Genomic DNA, 26,786 nt, shown 5'->3' with positions numbered 1-26,786 from the left:
ATGCCAGATGAGATTAAAGACTTAAATGTAAGAGCAAAAGCACTGTAAAAAAAAAAATACAAACATATTTTCATGACCCTGAGGCAAGAAGCCTTTCTTTAAATCTCAATAATTGTTAAAAATGGCAAACATTGATGTGTTTGATTACATTAAAATCAGGAACTTTATCAATAGATACCACAAAGGCAGTGAAAATAGAAGACACAATCTCTAATAGTATATTTGTGACACACAAATACACACGTGAAACTGATGGAGATTAGTATTAGAATATATAAAGATATAAGTAATTCTTACTCATTTTTAAGACACAAAAAGTTTTTAAATGTGCAATAAATGTGAACAGAGCTTTCACAGAGAGAAAATATAAATGGATAAGGTATATTGAAAGATGTTCAATTTCAACAGTAATAAAGAAAATAAAAATTTTAAAATGAAATATCTTTATACACACTTCAAAATGGCAAAAATTAAAATAGCCAAGCAATCAATACCAAATGTTGGTAAGCTGGGCACTTGATACATGGGTATTCATTTTATTATTTAACTGAAACATATATATATATATATATATACACACACACACACACACACAATATATGCATCTTTTATATGTGAATCATTTCAGATTACAAAATGAAGAGAAAATGGAGATCAGACATAATTAGTGCATCCATGAAAAAGTTACACAGTAAAGTTTCAAAAACTCTCTAAGAATTAAATATTGATTTCTAAGACATTGTTTAGCTACAGTATTAGTCCATTCTCACACTGCTATAAAGACATCCTGAGACTGGGTAACTTATAAAGAAAGGAGGTACTTCTGCATGGCTGAGGAGGCCTCAGGAAACTTACAAATCATGGCGGAAGGAGAAGAGGCACATCTTACATAGCAGCGGGGAGAATGCATGTATCAGCACAGGAAAAACTTCCATTTATAAAACCATCAGATCTCGCGAGAATTCACTGACTATCATGAGAGCAGCATGGGGAAAACCGCAATCACTTCCCGCCAGGTTTCTCCTTCAACAACTGGGGATTACAATCCAAGATGAAATGTTAGATATTAAAAAATTCTACATTAAAAATTAAGGTATTGAAAAACCGCATTAGTTCTGTCTTACAGTGTGTCTAAAATTTCTTGAAAAACTACTAGCTTATTTATTTGATAAAAGCAACATCTTAAAGTCTTTCCTCCTTTCTTTTGAAATCAAAACAAAGCTGCAGTACCACTAGGAATGTGACCAGCAAGGTGGGTTAAATGCAGACACCTCTCATCGTTACATGTGATGTCCCCCATCTCTCACAAGCACGGTAGTTAGTATAGGAATTGAATCAACAAATAGTATGGAAACAGGAGTGCTTGGACAAAAAATAAAATACAATGCCTCTAATAAAAGACTCAAAGTAACTAAAAATAAAGTCTCATTCTACTCTTCCCTATTTCCACATTATATTCACTGGAATTGTTCCGTAGTTTTTACATAATTTCATAGTGCTAGGGCAGTGGTTCTCAACAGTACAGATAGGGGTGATTCTGGACCCCACAGACATTTGAAAATGTCTGGGAACATCTTTGGTTTTCATAACAGGCGGTAGAGGTACTGCTGGCACCTACCTGCATACTAGCATCTGGTGATGCAGCTAAACATTCTACAGTGCACAGGACAGACACCCATAAAAAATAATTATCTGGCCCCAAATGCCAATAATGCCAACATCAAGAAACTCTGTTCTAGGGAATGAAATGTAGTACTTAGTTATTCAAAAATATTTACTGTGTTCCTATTATGGGTCTGGAACAATGCTTGACATCAGAGTAAAACCCAGAGTTCCTTTCTTAAGGATCTTAAGGATCTTGGAGTCCAGTGGGATAACCACACAAATAAATGGATAATTATTGTGAAATAAATAAAGTCAAGTGTGGCTTTCCCTCACTTAGAATACTGTCTCATCCTTTTTTTCTTTTTTTTTTTCTATTTGATGAAACAATCACCATCTCTCAAGATGACATCGTAAGAACAGGAGTAGGTTGTGTTTTTGCTTTTAAGGTTTACTGATTTGTTGCAAGCACAAAGGACAGTGACTAGCATGTAGCAAGTGCTCAATAAGTATAGTTCTTGAATGAACAATGAATAAATTCAAATATCAGTTCCTTTTTGAAGTGTTCTTTAATTTCTCAGTGCATAAAGCAGACCCATCTTTTTCCATAGTACTTTTGCTGTGGAATTGTAGCAGATGACATATTAGCATATAATAAGGGCAAGAGTTCTCAGACAAATAAATACAGAATGAATGAGTGAATACTGAATAAACGAATATAGAAGAATGTAATGGAAACTAGCAGGCAGATCTACTAGGTATATGGACTCAAGTTGTAGCTCAACAAAACATTTTCCTTCTAGTCCTCCCATCAGTTAAACACACAGAGACAGGTATCTTTAAACAAAATAGAATTGCATCACATTTAATATTTTATAACTGCTTTTTCACTTACTCCTAAATTGGACATTTACATCACTTTCACTTTTTTGGTCACAAACAGTGATGTGGTTAACACATCTTTGCATACTACTGTCATTGTCATATATGGATGAATTTCTAAAGTATATGTGAAATTCAAAGCTTTTTAAACATAAGTGCCTTCCAGAAAGTGTGTGAGATTATCATTCCCTCAAGCAGTGAATGAAAGAGATTGTTTCTTCACATCTTTAATTAACACTGAGTACCAGGCTGCATGTTAGATTTTAATTTAATGTGTTATAATCCAACAGTATTTCCTTTATGGTTTCTAACTCATGAATCAACGCCTAGAAATAATTTCCCTACAAAAAGATTCTAAAAATGTCTACCTATAGTTTCTTCTAATACTTTTTATGGTCTTATTTTTTATATAGAAATCATAAATTCCACCAGAATGTAGCCTGTTTTAAGTCACGCTATAGGCATCTTTTAATTTCTAGAAGGATACTAAATTGTTCCAATACATTTAATTAATAATCTATCTTTCCATCTGCATGACATATATAATGCATTAATTGAATATTTATATTTAGCTCTGTTTCTGGACACTGCATTTTTTTCTGTTGATCTGTCTACTTTTCATTGACTATGGTATTATTTTAGTTACTATAACTTTATAATATACTTTAATATATTGCAGATCAAGGTTCCCTTTTCTGTTTACAAAATAAAGGAAAATTTATACTTGTGCAATATTGAATCTTCCATCCACAGAGACAGTTGGTGTCTTTTTAATTAAAATTCATTATGTTATCTTGTAGAGCTTTTTATTCAATGAACACTCATACATTTCTGCTAATTTTTTCTACATAGTCCATAATTTTAATTGCAATGGTGAAACATGTTTTTCTATTATGATATTTAACTAATTATTCTAATTATTGTGTTTATATAGAGAACAATAAAACTATTACTGCATACTTATTATCTAAAGAAACATGTTATGTAAATCTTATACAATATTTTCTTAGTTTTCTAGTCAACCATGTAACGTTAAAATTTTAGTTTTTTCCATTTTTTGCCATTTTTTAAATTCCTGCTGTTTTAAAAACTGAATTACACTGGCTATCACTTTCAGAAAAATGTAAAACAATGTAAAAGCATTAAACTGTCATGATTTTAATGAGAATACTTCTAATATTAAGCATAATAATTGAATTCTCATCACAGTACTGAAAAGAATGATGATGGCAATGGGCTGAAACACATCATATATATAAAATATATAACTAGATTATAATAATAAAAGCAGCAACAACAATAACAATGGCAAATCTTCATTGACCACCATTAGAGAGTACTAATTCATTACTCTGAAATTTAATAAAGGGAAAGACTCAAGTATTTATCCTTCCTCTCCTGTATAAGCTGTATTTTCAGGTGATCAAATAGTTGATAAAGAAGAGTATTTTAGAAAATAATAATTCCACTTAATAAATGCTGAAGGAATGACAGAAAATCACCATTTTGCAATGCCTAATGAGATAATGAATCCAGGAAAGATGATGTTGATGAAAAACCTTATTTTGCAGGAAATCACATTACTAGCACATCAACTCACTGATAAGTCTAACATCACAAATGAGACCACCAAATATTATGTAACTACGAAATACTCGCAGCTTAAGAACTAACAAACCACAATCATAAAAAACTGGACCTAATCTAGCCTAATGTCCCATTATCGGGTGATAATGAGATATAACAAACAAAATTGCTGTTTTCTTCAGCAATTCAATGGCCTGGATGATTTTTTTACAGAATAAAAGAAATTTAAGAGACATGCAACCAAATTCAGCATGGACCTTGATTTTAAAATCTCTTGTAAATAGACATCTTGGAAACAATTAGGGACATCTGAATATTGACAGTATTAGATTATATTAAGAAATAAGTATTTAATTCTGCTAATAGACTTCTAATAATATAAAAACAAAACAAAACAAAAAACAACAAAAACCCCAACATTCTTGTCAGAGATGCATACTGAAAGATTTACAGTAAAATGACATCATATCTGAAGTCTGCTTTAAAATACCTCAGTATAAAAATGGTGAAAATATGTAAAAGAGTGGGGAGATATTAATAATTATTGAAATGAGGTAATGGGTAGATTGAGATTATTACATTATTCTCTCTACTTTTGTGTAATACATGTGGTTAGTGATAAAAAAGCAAGCAAGAAGTAAGAGAGTGGAAAAAGTAGGTGAGGGTCAATGACAAGTCTAAATAAAAGGGTAGAGGTAGTTAACACAGTAAGCACATAGTTAAGCAGGAGAGAGTGCTAACCTATTAAAGTAAAAGTGATGCTCAAAAAAAAAAAAAAAAAAAAAAACAGAAGAGAGACTGCCTGCTGCCTGGAACTTAGAACTAAGGCAAATAGGGTAGAAGTTGAAGAGCTGGAGAAGGGAGCAAAAGCACTCTTAAGCTACCTAGAAGGGCACTCCCTATCTGGATCACAAATGTTTGGGAGCTAGCATCATAAGTGATTTTCATGTATGGGTTATTTCTCTTTAGTTTATCAACTTCCACACTGTTGTTTAATGTAAACCATCGTAATAGGCACTAAGATTATAAACTCCACCTCATGGCCACTACAGCAAGAATTATTTCCAACACTGTTTATAAAATCTTATTTTAGAAATAAAATTGCTGCAATTTAAGAGACTTTCAAGATATCTTCAGTCTCACTACGTCAACATGAAAAGAAAATCCCTCTGAATTTTGTGTTATCTTAGGACACACCTAGAAGGCAATCCAGTGAAGACCTGATTTGTCACATTCAATAGAGCAATTGGAGAAGCAATTTGTTACAAGCAGATGGATAGTTGAACACTAAAAAGGATGATAAGCTAGAAAGAAATTAGATATTGAAATCAATTTCTTTTAGGCTTACCATGAAACTTCAGTTTCACACAAACAATTGTATTTGAAGAAGTCAGGGGGAAAAAATGCCATACTAAGATGGGTGCCCGTGAAAACAGAACTTTACACATGCTATAGCCTTTATAGTCACCATTTACTTGATTGGTCCAAATATTTATAGTTCATTGTTATGACTGCCAAAACTGGCAACCACAAGGATTGTTGTCTCAATTAGGACAGTAAACAGATTGTCTCTTTTTTTAATGAAAAAATCTAAAATGTAATACTTCACAGTTTAACATGTTTATTCATCTAAACGAGCTAAAAAATAATGGTGCGACATCTGTTCGAGAGGCATTGGTACCTCAAATTTTGGCTGCCTCCCCACCAATTTGGTTGTTGTTTTAAAAAATGAAGAATAGGAGGGAGTACTGTCATCAAAAAATCTTCTGGCATGTAACGTATCTTATTTTTCTTGAAATAAGAATCACATATCTGTTGCTAGGGATAGAAAAACTGTATAATAAGGAGGCACTACGCTGAATGCGGCTACAGTTCAATTGTTTTAACTCAATTACTGACCCACTATGGATATTTCCATACTGATATAGTTCTTACATGACTCTCCCAGTTCCCTCTGTACTTACCTTTATAGCTTAAACATCAACAAAAAGGTAAGAATGTTCCCATAGGTTGAATTCATCTGCTACTTTTTTTTTTTTTAAACCGTGGGTTGCACTGATTCTAAATATGGTGTAAGTGGAACAAAATCTAGCAAACAGCATTCTATCCAGGCTGCATTGGAGCAATTCTAATAAAAGAAGGCAGTGCTGCTAAGGGAGAAGTGCTAGGAATCTCCCAGGGAAGCCCCAGGTAAGTGTAAAGAAGTCTAATTGTTGGTGAGGAGAGAATACAAAATTATCTTAGGTAGTCTCTGGCTCAACAACATTATGTTATGGATGAAATACATTAAAATCAGCTAACTTTAATTTCTAGAAGTTTATTTCTGAGGCTCATGTATAGCACAATTTGCTCTACTGAATTATCTTTGACTATGTAATTTTAAAGTCTGGAAAATATTGTGTTTTAGTAGTCACAGAAATATTATAATGAAAATTGAGTTCTATTTTCATTTGGAGTGAAAATGCATGCTAAGTTGAATTCAAACATTGAGTATAGTTTTCAATAAATTCTAAGATAAAAATAGCATATTTGATTCCCTAGAAAAGAGCAATGTTTCTATTTTATAGTGACCTTAATGCTAGTTGTCTTGATTTAAAGAGAATCAGGGTGAAACACATATATATATCAGTACAACCAAGGGCCATAAATGGTAAATGCTGAGATGATTGATATTGTGATTTTTAAGTTTTATTTATTAAATTCAAACATTTTTTGATCATCTACTTTCCACAAAGAACTGTGACAGACTCTGAGAGGACTAAAAGGCATCAACTTAAATTTTAACATGCGTTTATTAAATTTATATGCAGATGACTACACTACTGCAATTACAGAAATGAGTAAGAACATACTCTCAAGATCTTACAATCATTGGTTAGGGTGAAAGTATTTCTTCTGTCTTTATGAAAAATTAAAAAGTTAGAAAATCTTGAAGTATTTTGCCACCTTAAAACAACTACTCACCCAACATTTGTACTAAAATAGGCTTTTGCTTGTTTTAAAAGAAATTCTAGATGAGTTTATATTTTTATAATACTGTATCTCATCTCAAATAAATTTATACATTCTTTACCCCATCTAAACTTGCATGCAAAATAAGAACCGGCAAGCCTTCAAACTTCAATCACAGTATTCCATAGGCTATATTTTAAATCTATTGCATTAGTTGAAATTTATTTTGCAGAGTATGTTAACAAATAGATTCTAACATTTAAAAAATCATTGCGATTTTTTTCTGTTTTTTGTCTTCCAAATTACTCTGAGCAGTGAATTACTGGAGGGAAAATACCCACATCTAACATTGTGTCTGGTGCCAGTCTCAGATTTATGCCAAACGCCAGTAGGTATTCAAAAGTGTGGTCCCTTTAAAACAGCAGGCCGGATATCACCTTTCTGTCTTCAAAGATTCAAACCAGACTTCCAATCTGGGATTTCTCTACAGAGGGTTGGCTGCTTCCCAGTTAATGTGAGTTTTGTAAAATTTGCATTTCATGAGAACAGTGTTGTGTAAACATATATTGTGTCACTTTACCTGCTATTTACTGAAATCAGAGAGTTTAGCCTTCGAAATTTATGGTTCTCTGGAGCTATCATAAATCAATCAGTCATACGAATGGACTAGCTATAGACTTGGGATATCAATAAAACTAGGCAGTGAAATTTGCCTATAATTATACTATATTTAGATTAATAGTTATTACTATCAAAAACATTTTTCCCCCAAAACACCTCAAGGGTAAAACAGAATGGTAAAGTTTTTTTCAGGATGATGAATTTTCAAACATTTCCAAGAGCATAATCACCTATTTTAAGTACTGTAAACTCTGTTATATTTCATTTGGATAAGTATCTAATAAGCAATTATTACATATCCTCTCATTTAAATTACCACTGAAAACTAGAAATAATCTTTATTTAATATGACTGTTTTTAACACCATATGGAAGGGGAAATAACTAAATGAAAATTGTTCACGTAAATGTGATGGGAGTGGGGGGGGAGCAGTATTTCTTGACATGTGGCATGTCACTCAGGAAAGTAAAAGGCCCATCATATCCAAAATGCCAGCTTGGATATTCCCTTGCCACCCACTTGACGAACAGACATACCACATGGCATTAAATGCTGCAACCTTTCCTAAAAATGCCACTTGGATTGGTCCGCTGTGGTGAGTATATAAGAACTCTTGGTCTGTCTCTTGAGTTTGTGAGTTCAAAGGGAAGAATCCAGTAAATAACACTGGCTAAATTTTGCCCTCAGATGTTTGGCATAAATGATTTGTGAGGATATTGGAACCTTTGGCTGTTTTCACACCAATGAAATAAATTATGCTACTTGAAAAAAATTCTACAGAACATAATGCTACACAGTCACATTCGACTTTTTGCAAAAGTATCAAAGAATATCTTTTAGAAGCAGTGCTTATGAAGCCCTACATACTCCTCAGATATTTCCCAAGGATATATTCTCTTGGCTAGTAGGAAAACAATCTTATTATTTTATTTATTCTTCATAAATACAATGTATATAATATAAAACATTTCGTGCACATGTTTCCAACAATTTCATTTTCTTTGCATCTTTACATAAGGTAGTAGCTCATAACTCTTTCTGTGGACATGTATTTTCCAGTTTTCTACACTTTATGTGTTCACATGTTGTAAAAACATATTTAAAAATTGAATTACCAGTAAAAATATTGAATGCACAGGTCATTATGCTCCCACAAATGCAAAATACATTGAAAAATTATATAAACAGATAATTACATATGAAAGTAATATGAGGCATATATTTTCTTCTATTATTTATTTTCTCCCTAAAGAGTTCTAATTGATTAACTCTCAAGAGACAAAATGTAATTTTATAAAACCACTGTATTGTTCAGATTTAGGAGACAACCTAAGAAGATGATTCTGAGTAGGCAGGATTTTTGCTATTACTGTTATGTGAAAAAGACGGCACAATTAAATGACAGATTGTTACATATCTCCTTAACAAGAGGGGCAAACTGATACTACAAGCAGCCAGAACAACATAATTAAAATAGAATTCCAAGGTTATATTAATAGAGTAATAAGTTAATTAAAACCAAGATCAACTGAACTTTCTATTTACACCAGTTCAGACAGCCCAAGAGGAAAAGAACTCTATTTTAGAGACATATGTGACTCTTTGAGCTTCTGTCATCCAGGTGCCATTTCTGATGGAGCACATGTGCAATGAACAGTTGGCAAAGAAGGAAAAAGATTACTGTAGATGTATGTGCAGATAGTCTCTCTAATGATATAAAATACTTCCAGAAAGAGAGCAGGGCTTTGTCGGAAAATAAAAAATTTCCCATGACTTTTTGTTCTTTCTGAATGTGATTTGAGTATGTTTCTGTAAATAAGAATATATACTAAATTATGATGTATATAGAACAAAAACAGACTTAGTAATCTGGAAGTGATGGAATTATATACATAAATTGGCAATGACATTTGAAACATTTAGGATCTGGTTTCCATTTCATCTAAATGTATCATGTATAGGGTGGCTGTCAAAGTAGAAAGATATATAAAAGTATCTAGTAGCACATATTATACTGCATTGCTAGGTAAGGTTCTTTTCTTGATATCCTATGCAACTATTTAAAATCATATGTCTGCAAACTGAAAATATTAGCAGAAAGAATTAAAGATGTTACAGGTTCAGTATTGAAAGTTTTGGTCCCAAAGGGTGCTTTCATAAAGTTATTTCTCTTTCATGCACTGATTGCTGCTTAGCTAATCTTCATCTTGGTCCAGATCAGGGTCAACATCTGTGGTGAGTCTGAGATAAAAGAAAGCATAGAAAGCCAGTAGTAGCGCCAATATAGCTGCAAGTACAAGGCCAACTTCCTGGGAAGAAAAAAAAAGTAGACTTGAAATTGATGAAAAAAGATTGGTTAATGTTATTAGTTTCACCAGATAATATAACCATATTATTCCATTGTCTAGAATTAATAATTTGAATCTAATAATCATATCCTTTTTACAATTTTTTGCCATTAAGAAACTTGTTTTGTGCTTGGCAAGTCCCAATGAAATGGCAAATGCATCAGTGGGTGAGTCATTGGTATTATTATTTCTAGCTAATTTGTTTTTTCCTAATAGTAATACTAAAAATGTATCATTTTAATATATTTTTATAGTTTGGATATCAGGATGTTCGATACAAGCAATGCAGTTTGTATCTACACAGTTGATCTGTTTTCTATTTGAGTGTGTTTAACTTTATTTGTGGCTTCAACATATTCAGTATTAATGATAGCATTTGGGCACAGTTTTTTTTTTTAAATTATCATTCCTTTTCATTGTAAAGAAACAGTTGTAACTGGTCTCTAGATTATATTACAGTACAGTTTATCACAACTGTGAAGGATGGGTCCAGATTTTTCATTTGTGATGTGATGTGGACTAAATTAATCAACTGTATTGAAATAATGATAAAAAATTTATTCATATATTATAAAAATCATATTATCTCTCAAAAAGTATGTGTATGTATATATCTCTCTGTGTGTATACCTTCCAGAACTTTCCTAACATTAACATATCATTTGGCCAAATCAAAAAAAAGCAAATAGAGTGCCAGTTCAGTATCCTAAAGGGCCTGATACTATATTCTAATTTCTACTGTGTATTATGCCCTTTACCTGGCACTGTTTTACAGAGAAGCAATTTATTTGCATTTACATGAATATAGTTTACATTTCACAAGAAGGTAGTCGGTAATAATAAACTTTAAAAGCATTAAAATGAATTTGGCTTATAATCAACATGGAATTTTTACATGAATGTTGAATTTATAAATAGATATTTTGTACAGATTTTTAGTTTCACAATTATATTTATTTAGATGTCCAAACTATGAAAATAAATACTAATAAAAACCAAGAGGTTGAAAAACTCAGTGTCAAAAATTTTTGTAAGATTTCATTTTTTAAATCTAATATACCAATATAATGTCAAAGGAAAGTGAATTTTTTCTTTGTTGCAGTTGAAACACTTTGGCATCTCAAAAGGGCATGGCAGCATCAGACAGGTTTCATTTATTTTCTTATATCCACAGCTGTGCTCCCAGACCCATCTGGTTACACAGCTACTAATTTTAAGAGGATGTAATAAACAAGTGACACACAACTGCAAACTCCATCTGTTCCGTATAGTGGACAACAAAACTGTTCGACAGCAGTCCCCATTCACCCAATCTTAATGCAAGAATTAAGTTTGTACTCTTGATTGGAGGCCATGATTCATATCTTATTGATAATCAGTTCTAATTGCTGCTTTTCAATTCCTTGTCCTTAAAACAACTCTGTATCATTTCACTATACATTTTCAGAACACCCAGAGGCATGAAAAGGCATTTAAGGGGTAGGAAGCAGAGAATATTCATAGAATACCACTTCAGAAGACCCATTAATTCATTACATCTGTTCAATGTACAGTGTGGGTGTGGCTTAAAGGTACTAGGTGGAAATGTATAGCCAATAATTTTCTTCAAAAATTATCTCTTCATTGAGGAGACAAGCATTGTAGAGGCTGAGTGTCTGGAGTGTTGAAACAATGGTAAAACTTGAAAATAATGCTTACAGGATGCTGGTGACACCAACCATAACTTAGAGACCTACAGGCATTTATGATTCCCTTGCCCCCTTTGGCTATTTTTAGCTTTAAATCATAAAGAACAAAAAAGAACAAACATAACATTTCAAGCTGGCTCATCCCAAGGGGTTGCTGGCAGGATCTGGTTGGCACTTGAATATTTTATTTACGTAACAAGACTAAAATTGTGATCCTTATTCTTTCATTATAATTATGCTTTTCATATAAACCTTTTAAATATAAAAATCAACTCATTAACAAATGTAAGTCCTTTCCATCTAAATGCTAGAAAATTGGTATTTGCATTCTGAATAAAAGTTAGTGATGCTGTAATTCTTGAAAAATAATCTTTTAATTGAGCAGCAACTAAATAGCAAACTTAGTTGTGCAAACATTTTTTAGGTGGCACTCATTGCATTACTGGGTAATAAATTATGCGATTTTCTTTATATTTCTAAAACACAGAAAATAAAAAAGTACCTTCTTAGTAGAAATTAAGTCTAGGTTTCAGAACAATGTATTAATATCTTATGCGGATATTGCTAACTGTTCCCTCAGAACACTTTCTATTACTAAACCTACATTTACAAACAGCACTAAAAGCCTCTGAGGGTTAAGCCCCTATTGTATAATTTTTCCTATCTCTAGCCCATGATTTCTCAATCAGTACTGTTGATTTGATATGGTAATTAAATCTATAAGTGATTTCTTGCATAAGCTCTTCCAAGATGATCATGTCTTATTCATCTTTCTTTTCACAGGTGCTATACTATTATAATATTTATTGTAATTTATAATAATGAAAGATTGAGTAAAATTTATATAATCTTTATACAGGGATATTGAAATTCGTAATGTTTTTAAAACTTTACAACACTAATATGCATAATACTATCTCAAAGCCAATCTGAGAACATTTTGTAATATATAATATGGCAACACAACGCTCACTCTAGGAGGGTATCTTAAGGCCGATGACAAACACTGAAGGAGAGACTTACTTACACAAAGTGGGAATGGCTAATTCAAACAAATGTTGTCTCAATCAGCTAATAATTCATAAATGACTTCTATGTGTTCAATTCAATGTTCAGTGTTTCTAGTGTATTATTGAACTCTCCTGACAACATTATGAGGTAAATGGCAAAATTTCCATTTTATAAATGTGCCAACTTAGACTTAGCTAGATTATGGCAAAACGAAGGGGCAAAGGAGATAGGATTCTAGGCCTCCTTATCCTGAGCTCAGTGCTGTTCTCATTGCTGTTATTCTTCTACCCATGCATCTGTTCATATTTTCTATAGATTTGAATTCTATGAAGAGTATATCTATGATTCATTCAAAATACTATGTAGTAAAGTGATAAGATATTACAATATTACGATCATTCTATATCAACTAGATAAGAGTAAAATATGTTTGATGTTCATTAGTCCTTAGTTGCTTCTCTGACATTATCAATATGGATAAAATCACTCACTGGGGAAATTAAAAAGCATTAAATGGCAATTGCTGAAAGAAACTTTGTTATTTAAAATCCTATGCCAAAATGACAAGGCAATCAAAGTTTGACAGGGCAAACTAATTAGTATGCCAGATTTGAAATGTAAAACATCTTCAAGGTCCTGATTCTAAAAAGTTTCATATCATCTTAATAGGCTCTTCACATAAATTTTCAAGCCAAGTAAGTAATATTTAAGGTTAAGGTTTTTGTTTTCCACAGGTTTACAAATCAAAATGATATGCTAGCTTATTAAAAAGGAGCTATATTCTGCTGTCAGTTTGAAAGTTTTCTGTTGACACTTTTAATATTAAATAAAATCTAAGAAAAATGTTTTCTCCTAGAAAGATTAGCAAATTCTACAGTGTTTTGAAAAAGATACTAGATAACTGCACTATAAGGCAGGCCTTATCTCATACTGGGAACATTATTATTTCTTCAAATTTAAAGAATAACAACAATTATAGGAGCAAATGTATACAAAGGTGTGTGTATAAAGGTGGTATATAAATAAATAAATAGCTGCACTATTTCTCAAATCCTAATATCTAAATTCTCATCATATTGTGCCACAAGTGGTTTTTGTTACTCCATATTTTTCTAAGAAACAAACAAACTAAAAAAACAAATATCCCGCTGTACTGTGAAAGATAAAAGTAAGTGACATACTGCCTTTGAGGGCAATGACAATGTTCTCGCTTCAAGAAATAGTCATCAAATAACCAAATGTAAAAGTTTAAAAAACTCAACACTGCTTTTTAAAAAAGTCACGTCATAAAGAATTTTTTTAATGAAGGAAATTTCACATGAAATTAGAAAAATACTTCAAAAGATGAATCTTCTCTCGTTTGAACAAAAAGGCAATTTACTTTTCTTTTCAATAAAAACTGACACACAGCACTGAAGAAATGGTGTTGTGCAAACATACTGCATCACACGGCAATGCTTGATCAAAATCAGCAATCAGGAGCGAAAAGAAGGCAGTGTTTCGTGATCATAATAGCAAATTCTGGAAGACAACCAAATATATCATCTGGCAGTTCAACAGCTGTTACAGCTTGGTAGTAATACCTTGGCATTTGCTGTAAGCTATAACTCAGAAAAATTGATTTTTCATCTGCCAGATAAAACCCAAAATCTCCTTTTAACATGTTAATATTTAAATAAAATATATGTACTGGTCATTTTTGTTTTACACCTTTAATAGTAGAGTTGCCAAATTAACTCTTCTATTAATAGTTTAATTCAACTCTAAATACCTGGCAAAAGATTGACATGGTCAATAATTTAAATGCAATTTGTTGAGCTTCATTGTGTTAGCACATTAAATTAATATCTGCTAACATCATTCTCAGTTGTATTTATCCCTCTTAAGCAGATAAAACACTGGTATTCTGAAAGAACAAGTTTAGGAATGCCATTATAATTTCATCAGAGAGTACTGACAACAATAAAATAAGTAGAGTAAAATTACATATATTAATGATCTCAGTATATATAATTATAACTGCAATTTAAACAACTATAAAATGAAATTTATTGAAAAACGGAAGAAATTTCTGACGACCACCACATACATCACTGAAATGTCTGAATAACACACACAGTAGCTAGAGAGAAAATAAATTGCACCTTTAAGTATAACTGATTCTCTTAAGTGACACTGTTTTAAGACCCTCCAAAATCTCAGAATAGGAAGGATGTTTTCCATTAAGTAAATTCTTTACAAAAACCTTCAAGTCTGGCATTCTATTTAGATTGTGAAATGTCATAAAACATTTAGAATTCAACATTTATGCAATCCAGTTTTAGAAAATGAAATAGCATGCACATATCAAATTTTAAAGTTATCAAATAGAGGTTTACCTTTATGCCTATTGCTGTTTTCTTTGCTTCTGCTTTTAATTTGGTTGCTCGTAAAATAGGTTTAGTTTTTTTATAATCCTGTTTACCTAAAAAGAAATAGTTTCAGACAATGAGTTATGCTTATATATAATTAAGTTTAACAATCATTTGAAATGTCAAAGAATGTTTAAATACAGTGAAACAGGGACACAGAGTTGCAAAGTAGTTTCCAGTTGTGGTAACCGTAAACTTGTCACCAAAAGGTCAACTTTTCCTTCTCTCTTACTTTTTCAGGAAGAAGATACTGACGGACATCTTCGATTTGCTGTATAGTGAATGTCAAAAAAGATAAAAACTTGTTTTAGAGAACACAAAATTTAAAGTAAAGAAAAACCTTTTGGAAGCATTTGGAAACAAATGCATAAGTAAATGAGTATATATAAGATCCCATCAATAGGTAAAGTTAACTTTGTCTTCCTAAAAGTAACAGCTCATTATAAATGCATTTTATTATGGATATATTAAGCATTCAAAACATAAGTGAGAAATATCCCCAAGTTTTCTATATAATTATATTATGTAATTATATATACTGAGTAAAAGACTAAAGAAGAAACCTATAAATACTTAACTTTTAGCCTCACCTGAATTCATTAGAACAATATGTATTTAACTTTTACCTCCTCTTAATAGAGAACAAAATTAACATGGCTAGATAGAAGTTATAGGATAGCTACATTTAGATATTAGTTTGAATAATCTCTTCCACATTTCACAGCCAAAAATATGCGAAACTGAGTTGGTGCCACAAAATTTCCTTTGTGTATCATCTAGTGACTCCAGCAAAGAGTAATAAAGTGGATTACACAGCCTGGGGAGAATATAGGTTTAACAACAAGAACCCGAGCAGTGAAAGCATTCATTAAAATGATATATCTTTTGTTAGCCAACTCTTAACTAGGAACTGAGGCAAAATGAGCCTCAAACATAAGTATAATACGTTATTCTCAGGAGGAGTTAATACATGATTGGATAATCTCTCTGGCTATTTTAGATTCTTATTTTGTTTTATTTTTATCCTTTCCCTTTCCTTTCGACGACCAGTTCCTTTACAAAACTCATCGCTACATTCCCTTCATCTAAATAATACAAATTCTAACTTTAATTTCCACACCTTCTTCACATTGAAACAAATTTAAAAGCAGTTGGTCTAAACTCAAGTATATCATAAAAAATTTAATGTGCAATACATCTTAATGTGTCTGCTAATGATTCAAAAGTATCTTTAAAGTTTCATATAGAGTTTTAGAACTAGAAATGGTAGTCAAATGAGAGTGAAATGGATGGGCGTAGTGAAGAAACACTGTATTTGTGTCCATTAGACACATAAAAGTGTTTGTTTGGCTGGAAAGCAAGGTATTTTGTTTTTAAATGATTGTATGCTCTTTCCTTAACTGCTATTGTATAGTAATAACTCTGAATCAATAAGCATGCAGAAGAATAATAAATATTACTTGATGATGGGGTTTGATGATCTAAAAATGAGCCAATTGTCATAATATGTATCAAATGATCTAAATTTAAATAATGGAATGAACAAAATACAGAAAAATGTTACTCTGACCCATTTTAAATGAGCAATATTTAATTTTGATGAAAAAATCTTGACAAGTGTTCACTCTAATTTCACATCTCCACAGTCAAACTATTCGTGTCATTATTCCTGCTGAGATATAAACAGTTCAGAATGATGAAAATGGTGACACATCAAAGGCCTCCAGTCAGGGTTAGAAAGCAAGTTTCTAACGAGAATTCTAAAAGATATTTGAAGATTGCGGACTTATCACAAAGCAATTTCTTATTTTATCCGTATATGCCCTATAATAATCTCTTGATGTGATGTTGGGGTTAGGAGGGAATAAACAGATGCAAGAGGATTATCTTAACTCATACTTTTTATACAGATATGAAATATTTTGGATAATGTATCTGTCATAAAACACACTCAAATATCTAAGAGTTAATACTAAAATGAGAACTTATCACTCTACTTCAACTGCCATAAAACCATTGGTTAAATATTCTATTCTAATATTCTATTTCAATTCAACTCTTATATTCTTAGAGAATAATACTTCCAGATTTGTATTCAAGTTGATATTAACATTTGAAACTGTACTGATAATAAAAAGACAGTATTAAAAGTTATTGTACACCTGGTACTTTTCCAAGCAGTGCATCTGTCATAAATTTAGTATTCTCCTTGTCGACTATGATATCCAAAAATGTATATTGTAAAATGTGGTTTTAGTTTACTAAGTGAAAACATTTACAGGAGTGTCTGCTAAGTTCTTTATAACTAAAACCAGATCGTTCCATTGTACCCAAAGAGGTTTTCAACATTATTTATGGCTTCAAGAAAGATACCTATGCCCACATGATGGTAAAAAATATAAAATACAGAAGTCCCTGCCTTCTGAGTACTTACACCCAGGGAAAAACACACACACACACACACTTATATAACCTAAATTTTATATGTAGACTGTTTCTTGAACAACTGATTCTGATTTTGGTTGTATCAGTGATGCAATAACCAAAGTAGCTATTTGACAGCTGCTCATTAAATCGTATGTGGATAAATCGTATGTGGAGAGAAAAACTTGATAATTCAAGCCTCTGAAGCCAATCTGGGGCCTCAATCAAGTCCAGTGCCTGAGCTTCCCTAGGAACAGGTCTACTGCATTTTTCTGAGTATGAACTACCCTTTTAGTTCTTTATGCGTTTCATAATTTTAAATTGAAAATCAAACATATTTGATAACGTAACGTGGAAACTCTGCAAATTAGATCACTCCTGAGGTTTGTTGTTACTGTTATTTGCTCTTTGTTGTTGTTGTTGTTAGAATACCTTTGTTTAGTAACTTTTCCGAACTAATTCTATAAAGACTGTATTCAATAGTATATGGTCACTGGAGTCTCTGCACAGTTACCTTAGTGGTCATCTGCTGTGGTTTGAATGTTTTCCACACAATTCATGTTGGAAACCTAATTTCCAGTGCAACAGTTTTGAGAGGTGGGATCTTTAAGAGGAGAGTGGATCAGGAGGACTCTGCTCTCATGAATAAATTAATGCCATTATTGTGAGAGTGGGTTAATTATCACGGAAGTTAGTTCATAATAGGAAGATAAATTCGGCTTACTTCCTCATTCTCTCTTGTGCATGCTCATTTGCCCTTCTGCCTTCCACCATGGGGTAGTGCATTCACAAGGCCCTTGCCAGATGCAGGCCCCTTAAGCTTAGACTTCCCAGTCTCCACAATTGTAAGAAATAAATCTCTGTTCTTTATATATTTTCCAATTTCAGAGGTTTTGTTATAGCAGCACCAAATGGACTAAGACAGAAAACTGGTACCAAGAAGTAGGGGTGCTGCTACAACAAACACCTGGAAATGTGGAAGTGGCTTTGGAAATGTGCAACGGGGAGGGGGCTGGATGACTTTGAACGAGCAGGCTAGAAAAACCCTGTATTGCTATGAAGGAAGCATTAAATGTGATTCTGGGGGTGCTCAGAAGAAATGGTGAGCTGTAAGGAAAGTCTGAATCTTCTTAGGGGTTATTTAAGTGGTCATAATCAGAATATTCATAGAAACATGAAAAGTAAAGGCCATTTCGATGAGGTCTCAGATGGAAATGGGGGACATCATATTGGGACGTGGAGTAAAGGCCATCCTTGTTATAAATTGGCAAAGAACAGAGCTGAATTGCTTCCCTGTCAAAGACTTTATATGGAAGACAGAATTTATGAGCAATGGACTAAAGTATCTGCTAGAATAAATTTCTAAGCAAAATACTGAAGGAGTTGCATGACTGCCTTTGACCTCATATAGTGAGCAGTGCAAAAAAAAAGAAATGATTAAGAGGTAAAATTTACAATTAAAAGAGAAACAGAAGGGAAAGATATATAAAACTCTCAGCCTGGCCATGTAAAGAATTTTTTAAAAGTGTGTTGAGGAGAGAATACTAAAGGCATGACCAAGCAACCCTTTGCTAAAGAGATTACTAGGGAGAGAAGAGGACCAGGTGCTATTCATCAGGAGAATGAAAGACCCCCAAAGGCATTTCAGAGATCTCTGAGTCCAGAAGATCTTAAGGGCAAGGTCTCCAGAGAGGCCTCCAGGCTACCTCTGTATTCGCTACTTGGAGTTGCCTGGGGACTCTGTTTCTCACATTCCATCACAGCACCCCTCAGCCATGCCAGCTGTGGCTTCAGCAGGCCCAGGTGAAGCTTGTGCTGCAGCTCCAGGAGGCACAAGGGGTAAGTCTTAGCAGGGTTCATGTAGTGCCGATTCTGCAGACCTGCTGATTTCATGAGCTGTGAGGCCATGGAGGCCTCCAACTAGATTTCAAAACATGTTCTGGACAGACTGGGGGCCCAGGCAGAAACTTGTCACAGGGATGAAGCCACGGGAGAGAGCCCTGAATAGGGCAATGCCTAGTGAAGCCACAGGAGAAAAGCCACCTCAGAGACTCAAGTATTATAGAGCTACCAGTGTGCAGTTGCAGCCTTGGAAAGAACCAGGCAAAAGACTCCAACCTCAGAGAGCTGCTAGGTCTTTGAGCCCAGTAAAGCCATATGGGGAGGGTTGCCTGAGGCCTTGGGGGCCCAATGCCTGCCCCAGTGTGACCAGGATGTGGGACATGGAATCAAAGGATATTATTGTCCAGCTTTAAGATTTAATGTCGTTTTCCCTGTTGGGTTTTGGACTTGCTTGGAATCTGTTACTCCTTTTTTCTTGACTATTTCTCCCTTTTGGAATGGGAATATCTGTGGTATGCTTGTGCCAACATTGCATTTTTTTTTCTTTTTTCTTTTTTAAATGTTGTTTCACTCTTGTCTCCCAGGTTGGAGTGCAATGGCACGATCCTGGCTCACTGCAACCTCCGCCTCCCAGGTTCAAGCAATTCTCCTGCCTCAGACTCCAAGTAGCTGGGATTACAGGCATGCACCACCACGCCTGGCTAATTTTTGTATTTTTAGTAGAGATGGCGTTTTGCCATATTGTCCAGGCTGGTCTTGAACTTTTTGGTATCCGGATTTCCTTTCTTTTGGGTATATACCTAGCAATAGCGTTGCTGAATCATCTGGTAGCTCCGTTTTTAGGTTTTTGGGGAACCTCCAAACTGTTTTCCATAGTGCTTGCACTAATTTACATTCCCACCAACAGTGTATGAGGTTTTCCTTTCCTCCACATCCTCACCAGCATTCGTTCTTGCACCTTTTGGATAAAAGCCATTTTAACTGGGGTGAGATGATATTTCATTGTATTTTTGATTTGCATTTCTCTGATGATTAACGATTTTGAGAACCTTTTCATATACCTGTTTGCAATTTGTATGCTCCTTTTGAGAAATGCCTATTCAGATCTTTTGCTCATTCAAAACTCAGATTATTAAACTTTGTCCTATTGGGTTGTTTGAGCTCCTTAAGTATGCCAGTTATTAATCCTTTGTTAGATAGTTTGCAAATACTTTCTCCCATTCTGTGGGTTGTCCCTTTCACTTTACTGGCAGTTTCCTTTGCTGTGCAGAAGCTGTTTAATGTGATGTAATCCCACTTCTCCATTTTTGGTTTGGTTGTCTGTGCTTGTGAACTACGATTCAAGAAATCTTTACCCAGTCCAATTTCCTGGAGAGTTTTCCTTTACTAGTTTCATAGTTTGAGGTTTCAGTCTTTAATCCATTTTGATTTGATTTTTGTATATGGTAAAAGATAGAGTTCTAGTTTCTGTGTTCTGAATATAGATATCCAGTTTCCACAGCACCATTGTTTGAAAGGACTGTTCATTCCTTAATATATGTTCCTAGTACCTTTGTCAAAAATGAGCTCACTTTGATGAAATAATTTGTTTCTGGGTTCTCTATTCTGTTTCATTGGTGTATGTGTCTGGTTTTATGAGAGTAGTATGCTGTTTTGGTTGCTACAGTTCCGCAGTATAATCTGGAGTCAGTTAGTATGATTCTTCCAGATTTGTTCTTTTTGCTCAGGATGACTTAGGCAATTCTGAGGCTTTTTTGGTTTAATATAAATGTTAGGATTACTTTTTCCATTTCTGTAAAGAATTTCATTGGCATTTTGATAGAGATTGCATTGAATTTGTAGTTTGCTTTGGGTAATATAAACAATTTAGCAATACTGATTTTTCCAATAAAAAAACATGGAATATTTTTCCTTTTTTTGTGTGTGTTCTCTTCAAATTTTTATCATAGTTTTATAGCTTTCATTATAGAAATATTTAGCTTCTTTGCTTAAGTTTATTCCTAGGTATTTTGTTTTATTTGCAGTTATTGCAAATGGGATTACTTTCTCGATTTTTTTTTTCGGACTCTTTGCTGTTGGCATATGGAAATCCTGCTGATTTTTGTATGTTGATTTTGTACAAAAATTAACTCTTGCAACTATACTTAAATTGCTTATTAGTTTTAATAGTTTCTCATAAAGTCTTTTGTTTTTTCCAAATAGAAGACCATATCATATGCAAACAAGGGTAATTTGATTTCTTCCTTTCCATTTTGGATGTCCTTTATTTCTTTCTTTTATCTGATTGCTCTATTTATGACTTCCAGTACTACGTTGAATAACAGTAGTGGAAAGTGAGCAGTCTTGTCTTGTTCCAGATCTTAGAGAAAGGGCTTTCAGTTTTATCATCCCCATTCGTATGATACTAGCTGTGGGTCTATCATATACAGTTTTTATTATGTTGAGGTATGTTCTTTCTATACCCAGTTTTTTTGAGGGGTTTTTTATCATGAAGAGATGTTAAATTTTTATCAAATGCTTTTTCACCATTAATGAAATGTTTATACAGTTTTTGTCCTTCATTCTGTTGATATGATGTATCACATTGTTTGATTTGTGTATGTTCAATCATCCTTGCACCCCTGGGATAAATCCCACTTGCTCATGGTGAATAATATTTTAATGTGTTGTTGGACTTTGGTTTACCAAAATTTGGTTGAGGATTTTTGCATCAATGTTCATCAGGGATACTGGCCTGTAGTTTTCTTTTTTAAATGTGTTCTTGTCTGCTTTTGGTATTACAGTAATACTGGCCTTGTAAAATCAGTTTGAAAGTATTCCTTTCTCCTCTATTGTTTGGAAGTTTGAGTAGGATTGGTATTATTTCCTCTTCAAATGTTTGGTAGAATCCAGCAATGAAGCCATCGGGTTCTGGGCTTTTCCTTGTTGAAAGATGTATTATGGCTTTGATCTCATTACTTGTTATTGTTCTATTCAGGTTTTGGATTTCTTCATGGTTCTATCTTAGTGAGTTGTATGAGTCTAGGAATTTATCCATTTCCTCTAGGTTAACTAATTTATTGGCATTCAGTTACCCAAAGTAGCTTCTACTTTTTTTTTTCTCTGAAATATCACTTGTGATGCCTCCTTTTTCATCTCTGATGACATGTGCCCCAAGTCCACTGGTTCTGAGTCCAGCACAACACGAGGACTTGCCAAGGAATTGCAGTCCTTGTGGCCTAGACTGCCTTTCACATTTATCTAGGATCCCAGAGACTTTTAGTCCATGGTGATGGGGCTTGCTAAAACTCAGGTTCGTACCACCAGGATAGAAGACTTGCCTCTGGCTAGGACTAGTCTAAATGCTCCCTCTGTGGGCACTAGCTAAGTTCTTCCCTGTGTGGCTTTCCACTGTGACAGGGCAGCACGGAGTTCCAATGCAAATTCCCACAATCACTGCACTCTCCCTCCTGCAAATGCACAGATTCTCTCTCAACACCACATGGCCAATGGTGAAGTATGGGAAAGGGGTGGTGTAGGTGACTCAAGATTGTCTTTCAAATTCTCTTCAGTGCCTCTTTCCTTAATATGATGTTAAAGCCAGGTACCGGTTCACCTGTTTTTTGCTTCTTATGAAGGTGCTTTTTTGTATGGATAGTTGTTCAGTTTGGTCTTCCTGGGGGGGAATGATCACTAGAGGATTCTGTTCAGCCATTTTGCTCATGAGGCTAATTTCTTATATACAGCCTATATGTAAGTAATTTTATACAATTTCAGTGTGAAAATCTGTCCTTCAATTAGTGTATTTAGGTGTTCACATTTAATAAAACTATTGATATGTTTTCATTAAGGTCTAACATTTTATTGTTTGTTTTTCTTTGTTCCCTTGATTTTGTTGCTCTTTCATTTTCCTTCTTTCTGGATTACTTGAACACTTTTTAGCATTCCATTTAAATTATGTATTGTGATTTTGACTCTAGATCAATGTTTTAATGGTTGCCCTAGAAATTATAAAATATATACCTAACTTTCCAGACTAACTCAAATCAATTTTTATTCAATTTCCTATTTTTAAATATATTCTAAATTATGTTCAAAATTTTAACATTTTAAAAACTTTAGTAATCCAATACATTTCACATTTTAATGTAATGGAAATAAGAAGTGCATTCATTTTTAGTGTTGGTTTTCCTAATTATTATTTATATCATTTGACTTTGCTGTGCTCATTTAAGAGCAGCTTCAACATTTGTCATTGTTATGGAAGTTTTATCCAGACAGTAGATTTTTTAAAATAATTCAAGCACTTAAATGTCTACATATAAAGAATTATATAAGTGAATATACTATTGTAGCATAGGTGTTTTTGATAATTAAATGCCAGGCAAGATATTGGTGTCTCTGCTTGATGCATATTCTTATTATAGCCTAATAGTTTTGCTATAAAAAGTGAAAGGTACATGCATAGTTAGGAGGATTATTATACCCTGGTTGCTGACATTTTATATTAATAATAAAAACTGCAGGCTCTATGTGCCTGTGATTCTGTTGCAGAATAAAATTTCCTATTGCTCTTCTCATGTTGTGATCAGTTTAATTGAAGAGTATCCTGAAATTGCTTGATCTATAATAAGATACCTATCATACTTAACTATTTATTTCTATCAATAATTTTTTCCCAATAGTGTGTGACCAAAACAAAGCACAGAAATGAGTATTACATTCAGGTTGATAACTAATGTGTAAATGAAACAGGTCAAGTGCCTGTTAATCCAACCTTTGCGTAAAAGACAAATAATAAACAAACAAAAATTGTTCAATTTATCAGGTGATAAAAAGCACTAAAAGGAATACACTTGTCAACGGGCAGACAATGATAGCAAGATATGTATTGTTTTAGATATGGCAGTCAAAGAAGTACTCCTTAATAAGATTTCATTTGAGCTTATACTCGAATGGAGTTAGGAAAGAAGCCATGTGGGTAGATGATAGAAACAATTTCAATATTGGAAATATCAAAGTGCAAAGATCCAAAGACCACTAATTCCCAGAAGGAGTTTAACAGATAAGTTTACTTAAAAAAATAAATTCCTAATGGCAGACTCAGTGATCCAGAACAGACCCTGTGTTCATTTCCCAATTTTTGAATACATGGGCTCAAATGATAATGGAAATAGGATCTCCAGCTTGGCTCCCCAATATGTGATCTAACAGCTATTTTGTTAGTGAGTGTGAGGTAGAACTATTACTCCCTTTCTTTACTAAAAAAGAAAAGGAAATGTATACTCCTGGGGAAATTTCAGAGGTTGACTATATGATGAAAAACTTTATATATGCAGTCACACTGATTATTTTCCCTTGCCTGTTTATTTCCTCACTGTGATTCATTATATCATGGAAACCAACTGAGTACTACTGAAAATGTAAAATTATAGTAGAATTTTCTTACTGTACCAGAATGACAAAGTCCCTAGCACATGGCAATAACTAGTTAATTAACTAACCAAGCCAATGCATTTTTCTCAGACCTGATCACAGATACTGCAAGAGGCTGTCTGTCCTTACTGGAAAGGACAGCAGTATACTTACAGTCCTACTGCAGGAGTAGGTAAACTCCACATCTCAGTGTTAAAAACATGATTCACAGAGATTTTAACTGCTTCACAACCACACAGTATATCACAATGACAATGATATGATATAAGTCTTGGAGAAGCCTTGGAAGGTGTCTGAGACACCTCATTCAGATATATACATAAGAGAGACAATAATAAACATTCTTTTAAAAGAGGTTTGCTACCTAAATCTAATTTATGGAGGTCTGCATGTTGGAATTGTCTCCCAGAATTAAAGATTAACTTGCCACACCCTATTTACCATTACCATCACCAGCAAGCACGGTGCATAGGCTCAACTTCTTAAAAAAACAAAAACAACACTCACATTACTTGATTATGTCACACATCCATACTTATGATACAACACTCTTCTACTAGGTATATGTTGCAGGGAAACTTGTAAACCGATGAACAGACATGTCTAAAAATATTCATAGAAGCATTGTTCATAACAGCATTCATAGAAAAAAAACCAAGAATAATCGATAACTGTCCAAAACTCGGAGACTGGAAGAAAAATACCAGTATATAGAAACAATGAAATGCCATAAAGCATAGAAAATGAATGAACTATATCAATAGCCATCAACAAGAATAAAACTCTAAAACATGATATTCAGTAAAAGCAAATTTTGTAACAATATACACAACATGATTTCATTTATATAAAGATCAACTATATAAACTGACAAAACTAAGTGATAGATTTCTGGCACAAATTTAAGTGGCAAGTACTTAAATATAATTAATACAAAATTAATATTGTGGTTATCTCTCGGAAAGATGGAGGGCATTGCAATTACGATGGAGTACATAAAAGGCTTCTCAGCTATTGGTGTATTTTCAATGTTTAACTTGGATGATGGATACATGGTTGTTCATGTTCTTGTTTTTTAAACCTATAGTACCTATTTTATCTATGTAGGGGACCTGAAAAGCTCCTAGAGTTGAGTAGAGCATGGAACAATAAAAGGCTCTCCAGTTGATTGCTGTGACAGATACTCTATCTCTTGGAGTCTATGACATAGTAGAATCAGTGGAATCTGAAGTACTGTTAGCTAACTGAGACACAGAAGCTACCCTTCAGCAGGTCTGAATAAAAGAAAAGTGTCAGTCTCCAGGCTTTTGGAACAGTGCCATACCCCCTTCGGCAAGTAGCAGCTGCTAAGAAACAACTCCTGGATTGCTACCAAAAGGATGGAGAACTGACTACCTTGTCATGAGACTCAGGAATCATCTGGCCTGAGCTACCAGTCATGAACTGGAGGTTATCTAGTTCAATAAACTACAAGATTAGGTACACAATTTTAACATTAAAAATGTTTGTAGATAGACCTTTATCATATTCTCACACCAGCTAGAAATAGACTGCTATGGTATTAGAGCAATCATTGAAGATGGACCCAAAGGACAACAAAAAAGGGAAATTGTCCCAGTGGCCAAAGTTTGAGTAGTGTATTTTGTTCGGTTTATCTGGAAACAGAGGTAACCTAAGAAAAGATACAATGCTAGTTCTCCTGAATTGAAAGCTGAGCCAGCCACCTAGGCAGTCTGAATTCTACATACCTGTGCGCAAACTAGTAAAATGCGCAATCATAGTGTTGGCTGAGGTAATTTGTGCTGATTATCAAGATCCGTTGAAATGGTTTGTTAATACATAGCATATGCCAAAAGGAATATGGGAAGAGGTAAGGAAATTCCTGGGACAACTCAAGTATGACTTCAACCAATCATAAAATTTAATACCATTTAAAAATTTTTAAAGGCAAAGACCCTCAGCAAACTAAGATTCTTGAACTGAGATTCAAACTAAGAATATCT

At 33.5% G+C, this 26,786-nt stretch overlaps 1 protein-coding gene across 4 annotated transcripts in view; it reads right to left on the bottom strand.

The window, feature by feature from the left end:
- Positions 1–6,734: 6,734 nt before the first annotated feature.
- Positions 6,735–26,786, bottom strand: part of TRIQK (triple QxxK/R motif containing) — a 70,015-nt gene continuing 49,963 nt past the window's right edge. For all 4 annotated transcript variants that reach the window (XM_050800611.1, XM_050800612.1, XM_050800613.1 and 1 more), the window contains exons 4-5: positions 15,070–15,155; positions 6,735–9,953 (exon numbers count right to left, since the gene is read on the bottom strand). In XM_050800611.1, the coding sequence (XP_050656568.1) occupies positions 9,840–9,953; positions 15,070–15,155 (200 nt within the window). In that variant the 3' untranslated portion in view covers positions 6,735–9,839. The remainder of the gene's footprint in view (positions 9,954–15,069; positions 15,156–26,786) is intronic.

This window comes from Macaca thibetana, chromosome 8 (assembly GCF_024542745.1).
Source record: "Macaca thibetana thibetana isolate TM-01 chromosome 8, ASM2454274v1, whole genome shotgun sequence".
NCBI lineage: Eukaryota > Metazoa > Chordata > Mammalia > Primates > Cercopithecidae > Macaca > Macaca thibetana.
Note: the sequence above shows the minus strand (reverse complement) of the source record. Positions and strands in the feature narration are given on the sequence as shown.